At 36.4% G+C, this 13,605-nt stretch overlaps 2 protein-coding genes across 2 annotated transcripts; both read right to left on the bottom strand.

Moving 5' to 3' along the window:
- Window positions 1–1,485: 1,485 nt before the first annotated feature.
- On the bottom strand, window positions 1,486–7,909 carry LOC129296966 (uncharacterized). The gene is made up of 9 exons (XM_054935374.1): window positions 7,847–7,909; window positions 6,482–6,609; window positions 6,228–6,252; window positions 5,835–5,937; window positions 5,481–5,743; window positions 4,810–5,352; window positions 4,367–4,516; window positions 3,507–3,692; window positions 1,486–1,718 (listed from the first exon to the last, which is right to left on the bottom strand). Exons 1-9 carry the CDS (start codon window positions 7,907–7,909, stop codon window positions 1,638–1,640), a joined length of 1,542 nt encoding a protein of 513 aa, XP_054791349.1. The 3' UTR covers window positions 1,486–1,637.
- A 3,573-nt stretch (window positions 7,910–11,482) lies between these two features.
- On the bottom strand, window positions 11,483–12,863 carry LOC129296967 (RING-H2 finger protein ATL1-like). Its single transcript, XM_054935375.1, has one exon. The coding sequence runs from the start codon at window positions 12,719–12,721 to the stop codon at window positions 11,663–11,665; it is 1,059 nt and encodes a 352-aa protein (XP_054791350.1). The 5' UTR covers window positions 12,722–12,863; the 3' UTR covers window positions 11,483–11,662.
- Between the last annotated feature and the right edge of the window lie 742 nt (window positions 12,864–13,605).

Here is a 13,605-nt window from a genome sequence, read left to right as displayed (position 1 = left end):
CATTGCAACAAGTCATTGACATTTATAGCCATCTTTAAAAGATCTTATCTGTTCAATTTGTTGTTGTTAAGACTTCGGAGAGTTTGTCGGTAAATACAATTGAGTCTTTTTATCATCGGATTTACGAGTCATTAAGTATGCTTGACAAAGAATTATAATTTAAAGTTTAAAAGCTTCAGTATTAATATTAACATAAAATTTCTATTTTTTTCCAAAAACAATACAAGATTTCCAGAGCATATTAATAATCATTGGCAACAAACATAAGAATTCTCTAGGCTCGTACAACCTTTTATTGGTGTGCTTCTAACTTGCATCACATTTTATTTACACGTGTGCGCCTATCTAAATCGGATTGTATTCAACATAGCATTTCTTTTCATTCTTAAGTCTTAACTCAATCTTCAACAGTTTTTAAGGAAAATATTTAATCTAGTAGTTAAATCACCTGAAGATAAAGGCCCTTGAATTGTACACGGCAACACATTCTGATACAAACTAATGAATATTTCGCCTTTAATTCTTCATTCCTAACTCGCAATGGACACCATGATTATTTTACCTGGTCTAGAATATTTCATGTTGAAAACAGTTTTCTTCAAAATCAATTGCTTAAAAACAATTTTATTTTTTTCACCTGGTACCATCACAATGTAAATCCACATTCTATTCTAGTATTAAAAAAAAAAAAAACAAAACACAAAAGAAATTAATTTATATTTTGGGTAAAGCTTCAAACTTACACCATCTTATGTGGTGATATGAAAAATGCCACAACATAAGATGGTGTAAGTCTAATGTATGAAAAATATTATAATTTAGAAACGACGGGGATCTCTTGGCTACACACATCGAGGTGAAAACCATCAACTAATGGTATAATATAAATTAATTCAGTTTTTCATTTAACCTATAAAATATAAAAAATATACTCCCTCCGTCTCAAATTATAAAATACTTTTAAAAAAATTTTTCCATTCTAAAATACAACACACTTTAAGTAGATTAAAATTTCATTAAATATATCAATTATAATATTATCCTTTCTCTTTTTATAATAATTTTCAATCCTTTTCTTTTCAATGTATTAAATTCTGTATATTTTTATTTTAAAAATATAAAACTGTTAAGTATATTTAATGAAGTTTATTAGTATATAAAATTTTATTTAAAAGTGTCTTATAAGTTAAAACAAAAAAAGTACATTCTTAAACCGCATACGTGGAGAAAGTTCACCGTCTCGAAGGTGGGGCAGAGTCTGTAAAATTTGCCCAACTACATGAAAGGCTATAAAAATTTCGTATTCATTGAAATCCTTCAATTTAAATGTTGCTCTATTTGAATTCCATGGGCCCCATCGAAAGAAATTTAAATCAGCTAGATGATACGGCCCGTAATAATTATTACTTTTTCAGTAGCACTGGAATATCTCCAACAAAAAATGCAACGATGCTAAAAAGGCATATGTTATACGTACAGATTATTACAAAATTAATAGCACTATCTTTTCCGGAAAGGGGAAAAAAACAAATGAATTCAGCTAGAGGAAGCGCTCCAAGAGAACTTACCCAAACGACAAATGATGATATTGTAAACCTCGAAACAAAAGCATGCAACCGAAAGGGCAAATTAAGAGCTCATTTGTAATGCTGAGAAACCTCCCAAACTAGCTTATCCCATGAACTGGCATTTCTTGTCAATCCCCAGCCTGGATTGCTCTGCGTAAGTTCCAAATCAAACAAGCATGAGTATACAGTTCAATCCAGTGGGTCCTTCCTAATTTGCATTTCTCATGCTTAAATTGAGGAAAGAAACTTGAGAGGCAAATAATTAAATTTCATAAACTACAGGGTTTGAATCGTTTATGCAAAATCATTGCATATCGCAAGCATATAATTTGTAGGATTGTCGCATTATATATTTTCCCAAAACAAGCCCACCACATAAGAGATAACTCAAGAAATAAATCGCCTGGGTCTTGTCAAAAACAACTCTAGGTGACACAAAATGTTGTGGGTCTTGCACTAGCCACGTGTGTATTTTATTCAATCCTTGAAGAATAAGAAACCATTAATTATGAGAGATCCCAACATAAAAGCAGCCATTATTTTAACTAAAGAAATAGCTATATGATCGGTTCATAGGGAACCAGAATCGAACACAAAAAAACTTGTTATCTGCCATTGAATTTAATCAATATTAGGGCGATTCCAGCGCATTTATTTTCTCTGCTACTAGCTTACCTGATGTGACTGCGCTTAGTTAAAACCTATCAAAATCCTGCCAAAGAAATCACCGTAGCAATGACATGAATTCCAACTGACAGAATGAAAATTAGATACGGAGAAGCACCAATGAGGCCCGAAAAACTACCTCGGACAAGATCCAAACTGAAAGAAAAACTCATCGCTAGCAAAATTCCAAAACATAGTCTCCAAGCAGAAAATAAAGTGGCTGTTTTACATATCCAAACTTGAAATATCATATCCAAATCTTTAGTATTAATTCCACAATCTAATATCATTGAAAACAAATATTGCATAACTTATGTTCATCCAAACCCAGAGAAGGAAGAAGAGAGAGAAGATTGCATGACTCAACCTCAGGAAGCCATAACATTAAACCCATCCTCTATTAAAAAAAAAAAAATCCGTGCATCTAAGATTAGGGCATTAGAAACATATCGCTAATTTTTTAATCAAATAAAAAGATAAGTACTATTAATAGTATGTGCTGACAAAAAACTGCTCACTGTCCCTTAAATCAGTGAGAATTTCAAGCCTAACTTCTGACACGGCAACCACTGACTATCTATTTATACATTTTAAAAGACGTATAAAGCAGTACATAGCCACAAATTTAGCACTAAGAAGGATCATATTGCTTCAGTCCATTTATTAGATTAAACAATTCAGACTTGAACAACTTAATTAGGGGAATTGTTGCATTCACACGTAGAACACAGTAAATAATCACCTAATCCTATGAGGAAAATAAATAGATCAAATTCAAGGGCTAACTTTCGCATGACTATCATTATTATAGCCATCATTTAATCCAGAATCAACATCTACCTTGCATCAATTTTCACTTTCAAGAATATGAAATGTGCTATGAATATATATTACATTAACCTGACACTAACATTCTTGTATTTACATCATCATAGAGATAACTCACTAAGTCGTATAATATCTATCTACCAGATTTACATTTCCAGACATCTAAATTCAAAACACGCAGTAGCCTTTGAGATAGTCATCATGTACTCAAATCTCATGCTATCCCCAACAACCCCCCCCCCCAAAAAAAAAAAATAAGAAGAAGAAGAAGAAGGAAGAAAGAGGCCGGAGAAATATCTCCCCACATAACTCAACAAGGAGAACAGGCAAATATTAGCAAGACAAATGGAAAGGCCAACTTAGAAGAGAAGCAACTTCCCAAGTAAAGACATTTCATGCCTATGAAATTAGTAACATGACATTTTAGCATTTAATAATCCAAACCTGAAGAGAGAGAACAGCACGATCTGTAAATCGCTTCACAGAAGATGGTGTGTTTTGAGGAAGAGTTTTAGCTACTCTTTCTAATTCTTCTTGTTGCATCTTTGCAGTCACCCTATCTGGTCCACTGTAGTGATCAACAATCTTCTTCAACAATGGAACCTTCACCATTGTCTCTTCCATTATTTCCTAGAAAATCATATATGTTAGAAAAATGGGGGGAAAGGCAAATATCTCCCACAAACACTCCTCCACCCACATGTATGTACCACCAAAGCAAGTGACTACTTCTCTAAACATTGCATAAGTACAACATTTATCTGAATGTGATTGTAATATAGAATGAATAAAGCAAAGCCATTGAAAAACGCTGTAAGATGATCAGTAACCATTTGCAGATGATACAGAATAACAAGGTATACAACATCTGTATTCATTAAAAGAGACGGCTAGACCATTAATATAGAAACAAAAGCAGCACAATATTGATATACATCCTTTGGTCAAAGATCTCCACAAACACATGAAGCCAGAAGAAGTTAGCAAAAAAGAACAAGTACAGGTTATCAAAAACGACAAGGAAGCTATGTTTTATAAATTGTAAGAAATTCATGCCACTACATAAGTTGACTGGTAGAAAGGTTGAGAATCAAGCACATTATAGAATGACACGGATTCAATCAGCCAGTTTTATAGAGAACAGCAGCATAACATAATTCATGGGAAACAAACATGCCTTGCCAGATATTATCCACAACAATGAAGATGGCAGAAATGTTTTAAAAGAAGCTTGATGGCAAATCATCCACCATGAATAAGATCAGAAATTAAATGCAACTCTCACTGTTGGCAAAAAAAAGTACCTCCCACTCTTCTTGGCTCTGAATCCCTTCATATGCCATCAAGAATGGCTTCACCTTCTCAAGTGCATCTCTTAGTGGAATTGGTGGTTTCTCATCAATATCTGGATTCCTATCAAACTCACCCATCAAATATTCTGGTTCAAATTCTATCTGCAGCCAGCAAACAACAGAAAAGTAGAAAAGATCAACATTGTAATTTACTTGATAAAGGAAAAATATAAGATTAATTAAATAAGTTCAATTATAAGACTGATGACCATAGCATGCAATAAAGGCAAAAAAATTTTACTACATTCTTCCACCAGAGAGGGAATAATGCACCTTTACTCAGCTAACTACAACAAACAAATCATGCTCACCAAACAACAAAGATCATAATTACTATATCACTTTCCCATGATTTTCTCAACAACCGTGCATGGTTATCTACAATCACCACTTACCGCACAATTTACGTCCAGTGCATCCAAATATTCATCATACAACGGTGAGGGTAAAACTCTATCAGCCAACTCCTCAAATCCTTCAACCAATTGATTCATCACCTCAGGCCCAACCCTCTCGGCTAACTTCTCACCACTATCATCTGGATCTTCAACATAAATTCCTTTTGAAGAGGTATCATCAATACGCTGATCCCGACCATCCCTTTCTCCTCTGTCCCTCCATGTGAACCTTTCCCTTCCATCTCGTCCACGGCCCTGGCCTCTACCTTGACCAACCCCACCTGCAAATTCTCCTCTTCCCCTACCAGCAGTACCTCCTTTATCCCCTACTTGTGATAAAATTTTCCGTGCATTCTTCACTGCATCCTCCCGACTTAGTACTGGCTGACTCTTAGACACAGTCCTAGATGTGGTGGTGTCTAGAGTTTGCCGGGAACGTAGGTGCCGATTCTCTTCCTTGACTTGGTTCTCTGGATCAGGTTGCTTCATTGGCTTTCCCCTCCCAAGTCCAGACAACACCCCGCCATATTCCCCAGAAGTCTATTATTAACCTCACGATTGCCAATGCTAGAAATATTGGGCCTAGATTCAACTGATGGACTACCACTATCATCTCTTTTAAAGAACATAGGTTTTTTAGGCCCTGAATCATTTGTAGGTTGAGATACCGGTGGGCTAGTAACTTGGCCACGGCCTGCAGGTGGTGGTTTTAAAGAAGACAAAAATGATGAGAATGAAGGGTGACCCGAGGATGGTGGAGGAAGGGGCTTGCCTCGGCCATGACCGAGACCAGAAGGTCCAGATCCAGGAAGAACAGGTGACTCAGGTGAGTCAGATTTTGACTCATCAGGGACAGGCTTACCCAGAACTCGTCCACTGAAGTCAATATGCCCTGTGCTGGAGGGAGGGCCACCACGGCCACGGCCACCACCTGCACCAGAATTGGAGAAAGTTGAATATGGAATCAGTGTTTGCCTGGCATGGGAGGTATTGGTGTTTGGCAGCCTTGTTCCAAATCCAACGTTTCCTCTCATTGAGGTGGCACAAATGCTTTAGAAATGGAGGTTCTGTGTTTAGTAAAGAAGACTGAATTGCACAGGTCAGAGAGTTTTCGGCCACATCTACCTGAAAAAAAGAAATGCATATGCATTATCAATTTATTCACTTTGTTGGAAAGGAGAAGAAACATCAGAGAATTATTTCAAACCATTGGTGATAAAGGTAAACATTAGAGATGTATTAATTTTAAGATTTCTCATCCTTGCTCTGTTCTCTGCCTTTTCCATTTCTCCATCTAGCTTTTATTACATTATTGCTGCCGTAACACCCTTAATAAGCTCTCTGTCTTAAGCACCGATGCATTATATCCAGCAATCTCATGACAAAACGACAGTAAAGTGAGATTTTCAACTAACCGAATTTGTTAAAACCGCTTCTAGACTAACAGAAAGTTAACCATGAGAGTGGATTTTCCACTCAACCAACCACTGACTTGGTATGGCTATTGAAGTATTAAAACAATTAGTTCAAAATTTGAATTTTTAAAGCGACGCTGAAGTTTCAACCAGGGGTGAGAGATGGGGATGAGTGGGACATATGAAATACAGTAGCAGGCGAATAGATTAGAGAAGAGAATGCGAGCAGAAGTTCAGATAGAAGGAGGACTTACCGCGAACGAAGACCCAAGTATAACCGCCGAAGACGAGGACTCTGCTGTGAAGGAACGCCGACGACGATCACGGCGACAATGAAGACGACAGTGAGGTCCGGAGAAATGAATGACGAAACAGGCAAGGCCTAGGGCATTCGATTTCCATTTTCAGCATTTGGGGTTTTTGCTTGATAAACAAAAACGACGTAGTTTCTTGCTTTAAAAGGAAATAAAATAAATCAGCAAACGAACCATGATGATTTTCTCTATTCATAAAATTAAAAATAAAAAAGAAAAAATTGTCCGGAAAAAACTCCAACAAATATGAGATTGTTGAAATGGACTTGAGAATTTGAGGAAGAACTTGGCCTTATAGTGTTAATATGTTCAAATGTTAAAAGACTAAATTATCTTTAATAAAATTTTTCTTTTTGCTCAAAAATTCTTTCTTTTCGTTGGAGCTCCTCCAGTTCTTTAAAGTCGTGTATCGATGATTTGGAGCAAATGAAAAGATTAAGGTTCATTGGCTCTCAAAGAGAAGCTCCTAAGTTTGATGATTTTGTTTATTCTTGTTGATTTAAGCTTTGAAGTTTGTTTTGTTGTTAAAAATCAATCCCAAAAGCCAAGTTTCCAACAATCATAATCTAGATTTGGATTTATGTAAGAAAGAGAGAAGATGGTAGTGAAGTTATTCTATTTTAGGAGTGTTATTATCTTGTGGGAGTCATTTTGTCTGCATTATAGCCTCCATGGAGCATGACCTTATACACCTCTTATAATTGCTTCCTTGATTCAAGCTACTTTGTGATATTTGAAATTTTTTATTGGTGCATTTCTAGTTTTTCCCCCTTAAAAATGCCAATTTCAAATGTTACCTAATCCATTTCAATTACTTTGAATAATTGCAATTATCATCTTTAGCTGGAATAATGTGAGCTTACTTAGTTTCTTTTGGAATCCTTCCCTATTACACCTAAGGCTCAATCTATTTTGGGATCTTTTCAAGTTGAGCTTGAAACTTTACTGCACACACTCATCTCTATATTATAGGATATCAAATGCACTTTGTGTTATGGGCTTCACTTCTCTACTAACTCATCTCTTATGTTGCAGGCTTACTCTAATGCTGATTGGGGTAGTAATTGTGATAATCGACGATCTACAATTGGTTTTTATATCCTCCTTAATCATTGCCTTATCTCTTGGAGAAGTAAGAAGTAGATGTAGCCTCTCGCTCCAATATTGAATTGAAATACTATGTATTAGGAGACACAATCATCGAGGTGCTTTGGCTTTATTAATTACTTGATAAGCTAGGAGTACCTCAAAAGCTCCTCAACAAACATCTATTATGACAATTAAGTTGCAATCAAAATTACTCACAATGATATCTTTCATGAGTAGACCAAATACATTGAGATTGACTATCTCTTTACTCAGCAGCATGTTGTTCAGGACACCATCTGACTTATTCCAATTCGAACCAAGTATCAACTAGAAGACTTATTTATGAAGTCTTTTCATCCAAGCAATTTTCAATTTCTAGAAGACAAATTCAAATTGCTCTTTATTAAGCCATTTTGAGTTTGAGAGAGGATGTTATCAAAAATGTTTTTAAAATATTTTACTTTTATTATGTCATTATTAAAAGATATTATTTAATATGATGTTGTTGTAAATAATTATTATTAAGTAGTATTTTCCTCCCTGTATATATTGTACTTTTCATAATAGTAATAGACATGATATTTTCTAATCTTCTTTGGTCTCTTTCTCGTCTAAGATAGCTTTCATGAACATAATATGAAAATCCAATCTAATATTTTACCAGAAGAAAAAAAATCCCAATATAAAGGTGGCAAAAAAAAACAGGAGAAAAGGAAACGAAAATAAAACCTTTCAAGAAGAAAGACATCATTCATTGTACAATGCCACTATAACCAAAAAGGAGCTTCAATCCTAAAATAAGACTTTTGTTATAGTCCTCTACAATGATACGCTGATCAAACAGTAAATCAAGCAAATATATTAGATCCCAATAATTTAATTTCTTAAATATAGTGATTTGAAAGATAGATAAATTTAAAGGGTTGCTAAGTTTAATTTTCCAAACTTCTTCAAATGTTAAATTCTTGGCAAGAGTAGTTTTGAAAAGTTTGTGATTGATTGCTAATTTTGTAATTACTGAAAAGTCTGATTATAATATCTTTTAGTGCCAAAGGCCAAAATTTCCTTTTACCCAAAAAAAAACCAAAATTTCCCTTTAATTGAACCTTATTCTATAAATTTTAAGGATAAATTTGAATTTTCATTTTAAAAAAAGATTTAGCACTTCTAGCTAATTTTCATCCATCCATTAATGACTTTAAAGTCCAGTGGCATGTAAGATTTTTTTTGTAAGTGGAAAATTGTATGTATTATCCTGCTTAGAACTTCAAACTATTAGTACTTTTTTTTAACCAAAAAAGAGAGAAATGCATTAAGTGGAAATAGAACAAAGTTTAAGCTATAAGCTAGAGGCAAAGGCAGCAATACAAAAAAGTTACAAAAATAAATATCTAGCCAATCCCTCCTGGTCATAAATAGAAGTGAGTGTTGTTAGTTAAACAGAAATGAGTTTGAATCTTTAAGGAGCATTGATGAAAGAGGGAGTGAAGGTTCACGAACCTAACTTGAAGGTTTTACTCTCTTAGATGTAGAGGCAGTGAGATAATCTGTAGCTAGATTCCCTAATTGTCTAACTAAAGAGAAGCATAGCAAAGGGAAAGATTTAGTACCCTTTATCAAATTAGATAACAACACATGGAATAATCAATTACAACTACCATAGTATTTAGATGATAGGGCTTTAAAAAGATCTTGGCAAACAGGTTCCAAGACTATGGATTGATGAATTTTAGCCTAAAGTAAAGATAGTTCTCTAGCAAGTGAGCATTTCATACATAAACCCAAATGAAGTAGTGACCCTTTCACACCAACCCTTTATGAAATTGCATGAATAATCTCTCCACACTATGCCTATGCCAACATGGTTAGAAGCTCGAAATGAGGTATCACGGTTTACTTTAATTACATTTAGGGAAGGGGGCAGCCAAACTTTAGACACAGGTTCAATAATAATTGTAACAAGTTCTTCCTTAAAATTGGCTTTCCAAAATTGAGAGAGCAGCATTAGTAAATGATATTACTAAAAAAGGCTCAATAATAGCCCTTGAGAAAATTGAGGAAGATCTCAACTTCTAAATATTCCAGCATTAGTTAGCAATATACAGCTTGCCAAAATCATCAATTAAAGAGTCATGGAGGAAAAATTTACAACACCAACAATCATAGGATGTAATATCAGCAGCATGAATGTTCAGGATCAAAAAACAGCCAAACCAAGCCTGCTTGGCCCAACCCTTAGAAAGAGCAAATTCTCAACTGTTTAGTGCTTGACCTTATAATTTTAATGAAATTTCATCCATTCTAGTTGCTACTCAAGGCAAACGTGTTGTGGCAAAGCTTCTCGACCAAAAAAACACGCCCAAGCTAAAGCTGTAACTGAAATTCACGGTGGTTTCCTTCAGAGCAATCATATCATCATGTCCTATCCTATTGCATTATTAAAAAGGAGACAGTTTCTTGTTATAATAATATTTCGGCTCTTCTTGTGGATCGGCTGCTCTCAACTGTTTGCTCCGCATTTTGACAGACATGAAGCCAATCTCTCATGGTTCATGACCTTGTGTTTCAGATCCTGTAGCCTTGCCCATGCTTAACCGCACATGGTCCAATAAAAAAACAAAACAAAACAAAACATTTGCTGAAGTTTTGATTACAACCTTGATCAAATCCCTGGTGAGAAGAAGATGAGGATATGAGAGTATGCAGGTTTGGCACTAACTGAGATTTGACTCTGCTTCAAAACCCTAAAAGGGATCTCCGAATAAAGAATGGGGAGGCAGAGTTTGGGTTGGGATTTGGGAACCACGATGATAACAATTAAGACCAACCTTAAAATTAGATGTGGTATCTTTGGAGCTATAAAATTAATCCAACCTTTTATTAAATGATTGCTTGTTGCAAGCTGTCCGCACTGATATCAAATTGTGGCAATGTAACGCACCTCCAGAACCGAACCAACCAGGGAAAAATAAAAAAGGCACATACCTTCCATCTACCAGCACGACAACACAGTTTTGTGCGCAAAACTTCACTTCCGTGTTCCTTTATTTATTTGATTCTCTATGTATTTATATGCGTGTAAAGAAGTAGTTTGAGGGCCTTTTTTTGATTTTTTTTTTTAAATGTAGTCAAGTGACTCCCAATTCTATTGCTACGAATTAAGAATTTTAACACTAATTTTTTAAATGATTATAGCAGATATTATCACTACTAATTCTTAAATTTAATGTATTTACATTAAACAGTTAAAAGTTAGATGTTACACAATAAAAAGTCAGATGAGGGCGAGGCATGGTGTTCGTTTTTCTTTCACCCTCCCAGTGTTCGTACAACAGGAAAGAAGAACCAATTTGCTGAACCGTGTTTCTTTATTAATAAACATTGGATTCTCTTTTTTGTTAAGAGGTCAGATACTCAGATTCTCCATTTGTTTCATCTTCGCTGTAACAGTATTTAAAGCCAAGATTTTTCCCCGCTCCCTCCCTGTCTTTACCTGCTTGATTGATATTAATTTACACTACAATACTGGAATATAACGCAATTGACCCATGTCTAGCAGAAAAGGTTTCCTTAAAGAGCTAAAAAAGTAGCGGCTTTAATTCTTGCAATGATGGTCGTAATCATGGCTTCCAGCCCCTTTCCAGTTTCCTTTTGCAGAGAAAAGTGATAGAGCCCAGCCATGAAAGGAGCCTGTCTGATGCCACTATAATATAATCCAATTGTTGACTTCAAATGTATTTTTAGATTTTAAACACTCAGGTTGGTGCCATATGATAGAAGCTATATCAAACTGAAAGAACGCTCAGCCTCAAGGCTATGCCGTTGCTGGAACTCAACAGGCAACAGTGTCAGAGCTGAAGCCGCGGCTTCCAAACTGAAAAAATAAATGCAATTGAATATTTCTGTCTTACAAGTTACAAGCCTATGCTCTTCTTCTGTTGATTACATTACATTCTAATGGCAATTTCTATTTCACAAAAGTCCTAAGAATAAGAAATGAGATGTGCTCGCATCCACAAACAAGAAAACATCTCAGTGGTCCACATAAACAGGCAGGACCGAACTTCTGGATCTACTACTACCATGTCCGAAGGAAAAGAATGACCTCTTGACTCTACCACTGCTACACCCTTCAATGGAGGACGATGATACCTCACTCGCTTCTTGTCTGTTCTGTTTCTTCAGCGCTTCTTGAACTGCCATGTACAACTGTCTATCCCTTGAAGAATCCATGGAGAAAGACCTCCTTATGGGCTGCACTGAAAACTGCTCGTCTTTTCCCCTGGTATCGATGCACTCATCGTCCATGCTCGTCACTTTCTGAAACTTCCATGGTTTTTTCTTCTGCTCCGTTATCTTCCTGGGCGAAGGACTCACCTCCCGAGGCGGGTTTTCTCTTTCCTGTGTTCCATTCGAGCTCTGGTTTCTATCGTGACCATTAGTGCTGAGTTCAATCACCACAAAATCTTCATCCCCGCCATTGAGATTTTCGCCATACGGGCGTCGATCTTGCGAGGATGGTCTGGAATTCAGCATCTGATCGATTTGGAATCTGGTGGATAGAGAAATGCTTGTTCTGCAAAGCGGGCAATTGGCGTTGTTCTGAAGCCAAACGTCGATGCAATCTATGTGGAACACGTGGCTGCAATTCGGTATAATCCTCAACTTCTCCTTCTCGCGAAACTCGTTCAGGCAAACAGAGCATTCCGTGAAGCTTCGCTCTTCGGATTCTTTGTTTTCCTCTGCTCTGTAATGGATGACTGGGATTAATCGGATCACCGCCTCGTCGAGTCCTCGAGGTTCTGTGCCCCCCGGCGAGTAAGCCATCGGTGGCTCTTCTCGCCGCCGAGACGGAGAGAATCGTCTTAGGAGATCTATGCGGTGCCAATTGAGGCAGCACTTGATGACGAAGATATAGTAGCTGACGAGCAAGAAAGCTGTGGCTAGTATTCCTATTATAGCGATTGCTATAATGGGGAAACTGGCGCTCGCAGAATGCGAATGTGGGCGAAGGATTGAACTCACTGGGCTTGATAATGGCGAGAGGGGCTGAGACCCAGAAATCAAGAATCTCCTTCTCGCAAGATCCATAACAGATGTGAAAGAAAGCGCAGAGAAATGGGTTGCCCAATGCCGTTTAGATCTCTGTCATGAGCACAGGACATGAAGAGAAAGAATGTGGAGAACAGAGAGGAAGAGGGAAGACCCTGGAGGGACTTTAAATGAGGGAGGTGGTGAGGGGAGCCATGACAGGGATTTGATTATTATTGAATGAAAATGTTGTCAAATCCGATTTCTTTAATGAGGTTGGAGAGTGAGGTCAGTGTACTTAGTTGGTGATTCTCTCTCTCGGGTTCCCAGAAAGTTTGGCCACAAAATTGGTGAACGGTCTTCATCACTGTTCATTATTTTACGTAACAGAAGCGTATGGTCCAATCTTTTATGAATCGTAAGAGGCTTTCATACCGTAGCGATGTCCTCTTAAGAATCATTGTGGCTGGCAAGCGAACCATGTGTTTCTTTGAATTTGACTGATACTAATAAATATGCATTGAAAATGTCAAAGTTTGAAACACACACACACACGCAGAATCATTTGTTTAGTTCCATCATTATTTTTCTAGCAAGGTACAAAAGTAGTAATTCCGTTATGTCCATTGAACAGCGCTGCCTCTGATATCCCGCCCTGTATTATGGCATTGAGATGAGTAGTACATTTTCAAATGATCATTGCTGTATACTTCTATTTATGATCAATTCAAGATTTGGCAAGACTTGAATTTTAAGATATCATACATTTGTCTGCTAGCTAGAACTTACAACAGAAGCAGGAGTTAATAGCTTGATATGATTCTTAACAGTAGTGTCAAAAAGGCAGAGTGAATAATAATATCAACTACAACAAATGAAACCTTTCTGGTGATGTATATTTAAAAATAATGCTGAAGAGAGATGACAAAATAAATGTTCGAATG

Source organism: Prosopis cineraria, unplaced genomic scaffold (assembly GCF_029017545.1).
Source record: "Prosopis cineraria cultivar Desert tree isolate PC_DT_omini unplaced genomic scaffold, ASM2901754v1 PC407, whole genome shotgun sequence".
NCBI classification, from domain to species: domain Eukaryota; kingdom Viridiplantae; phylum Streptophyta; class Magnoliopsida; order Fabales; family Fabaceae; genus Prosopis; species Prosopis cineraria.
Note: the sequence above shows the minus strand (reverse complement) of the source record. Positions and strands in the feature narration are given on the sequence as shown.

What these genes read in the sequence shown, in the direction of transcription:
- LOC129296966 (XM_054935374.1), bottom strand. Translation starts at nt 7,909, where the DNA reads ATGCTGCTGAGTAAAGAGATAGTCAATCTCAATGTATTTGGTCTACTC. An exon ending in TACTCATGAAAGATATCATT is followed by an intron (nt 6,610 to 7,846) that starts GTGAGTAATTTT and finishes CGAATGCCCTAG; the next exon opens with GCCTTGCCTGTTTCGTCATT. An exon ending in AAGCGGTTTTAACAAATTCG is followed by an intron (nt 5,938 to 6,227) that starts GTTAGTTGAAAA and finishes TCTTTTTTTCAG; the next exon opens with GTAGATGTGGCCGAAAACTC.
- LOC129296967 (XM_054935375.1), bottom strand. Translation starts at nt 12,721, where the DNA reads ATGGATCTTGCGAGAAGGAGATTCTTGATTTCTGGGTCTCAGCCCCTC.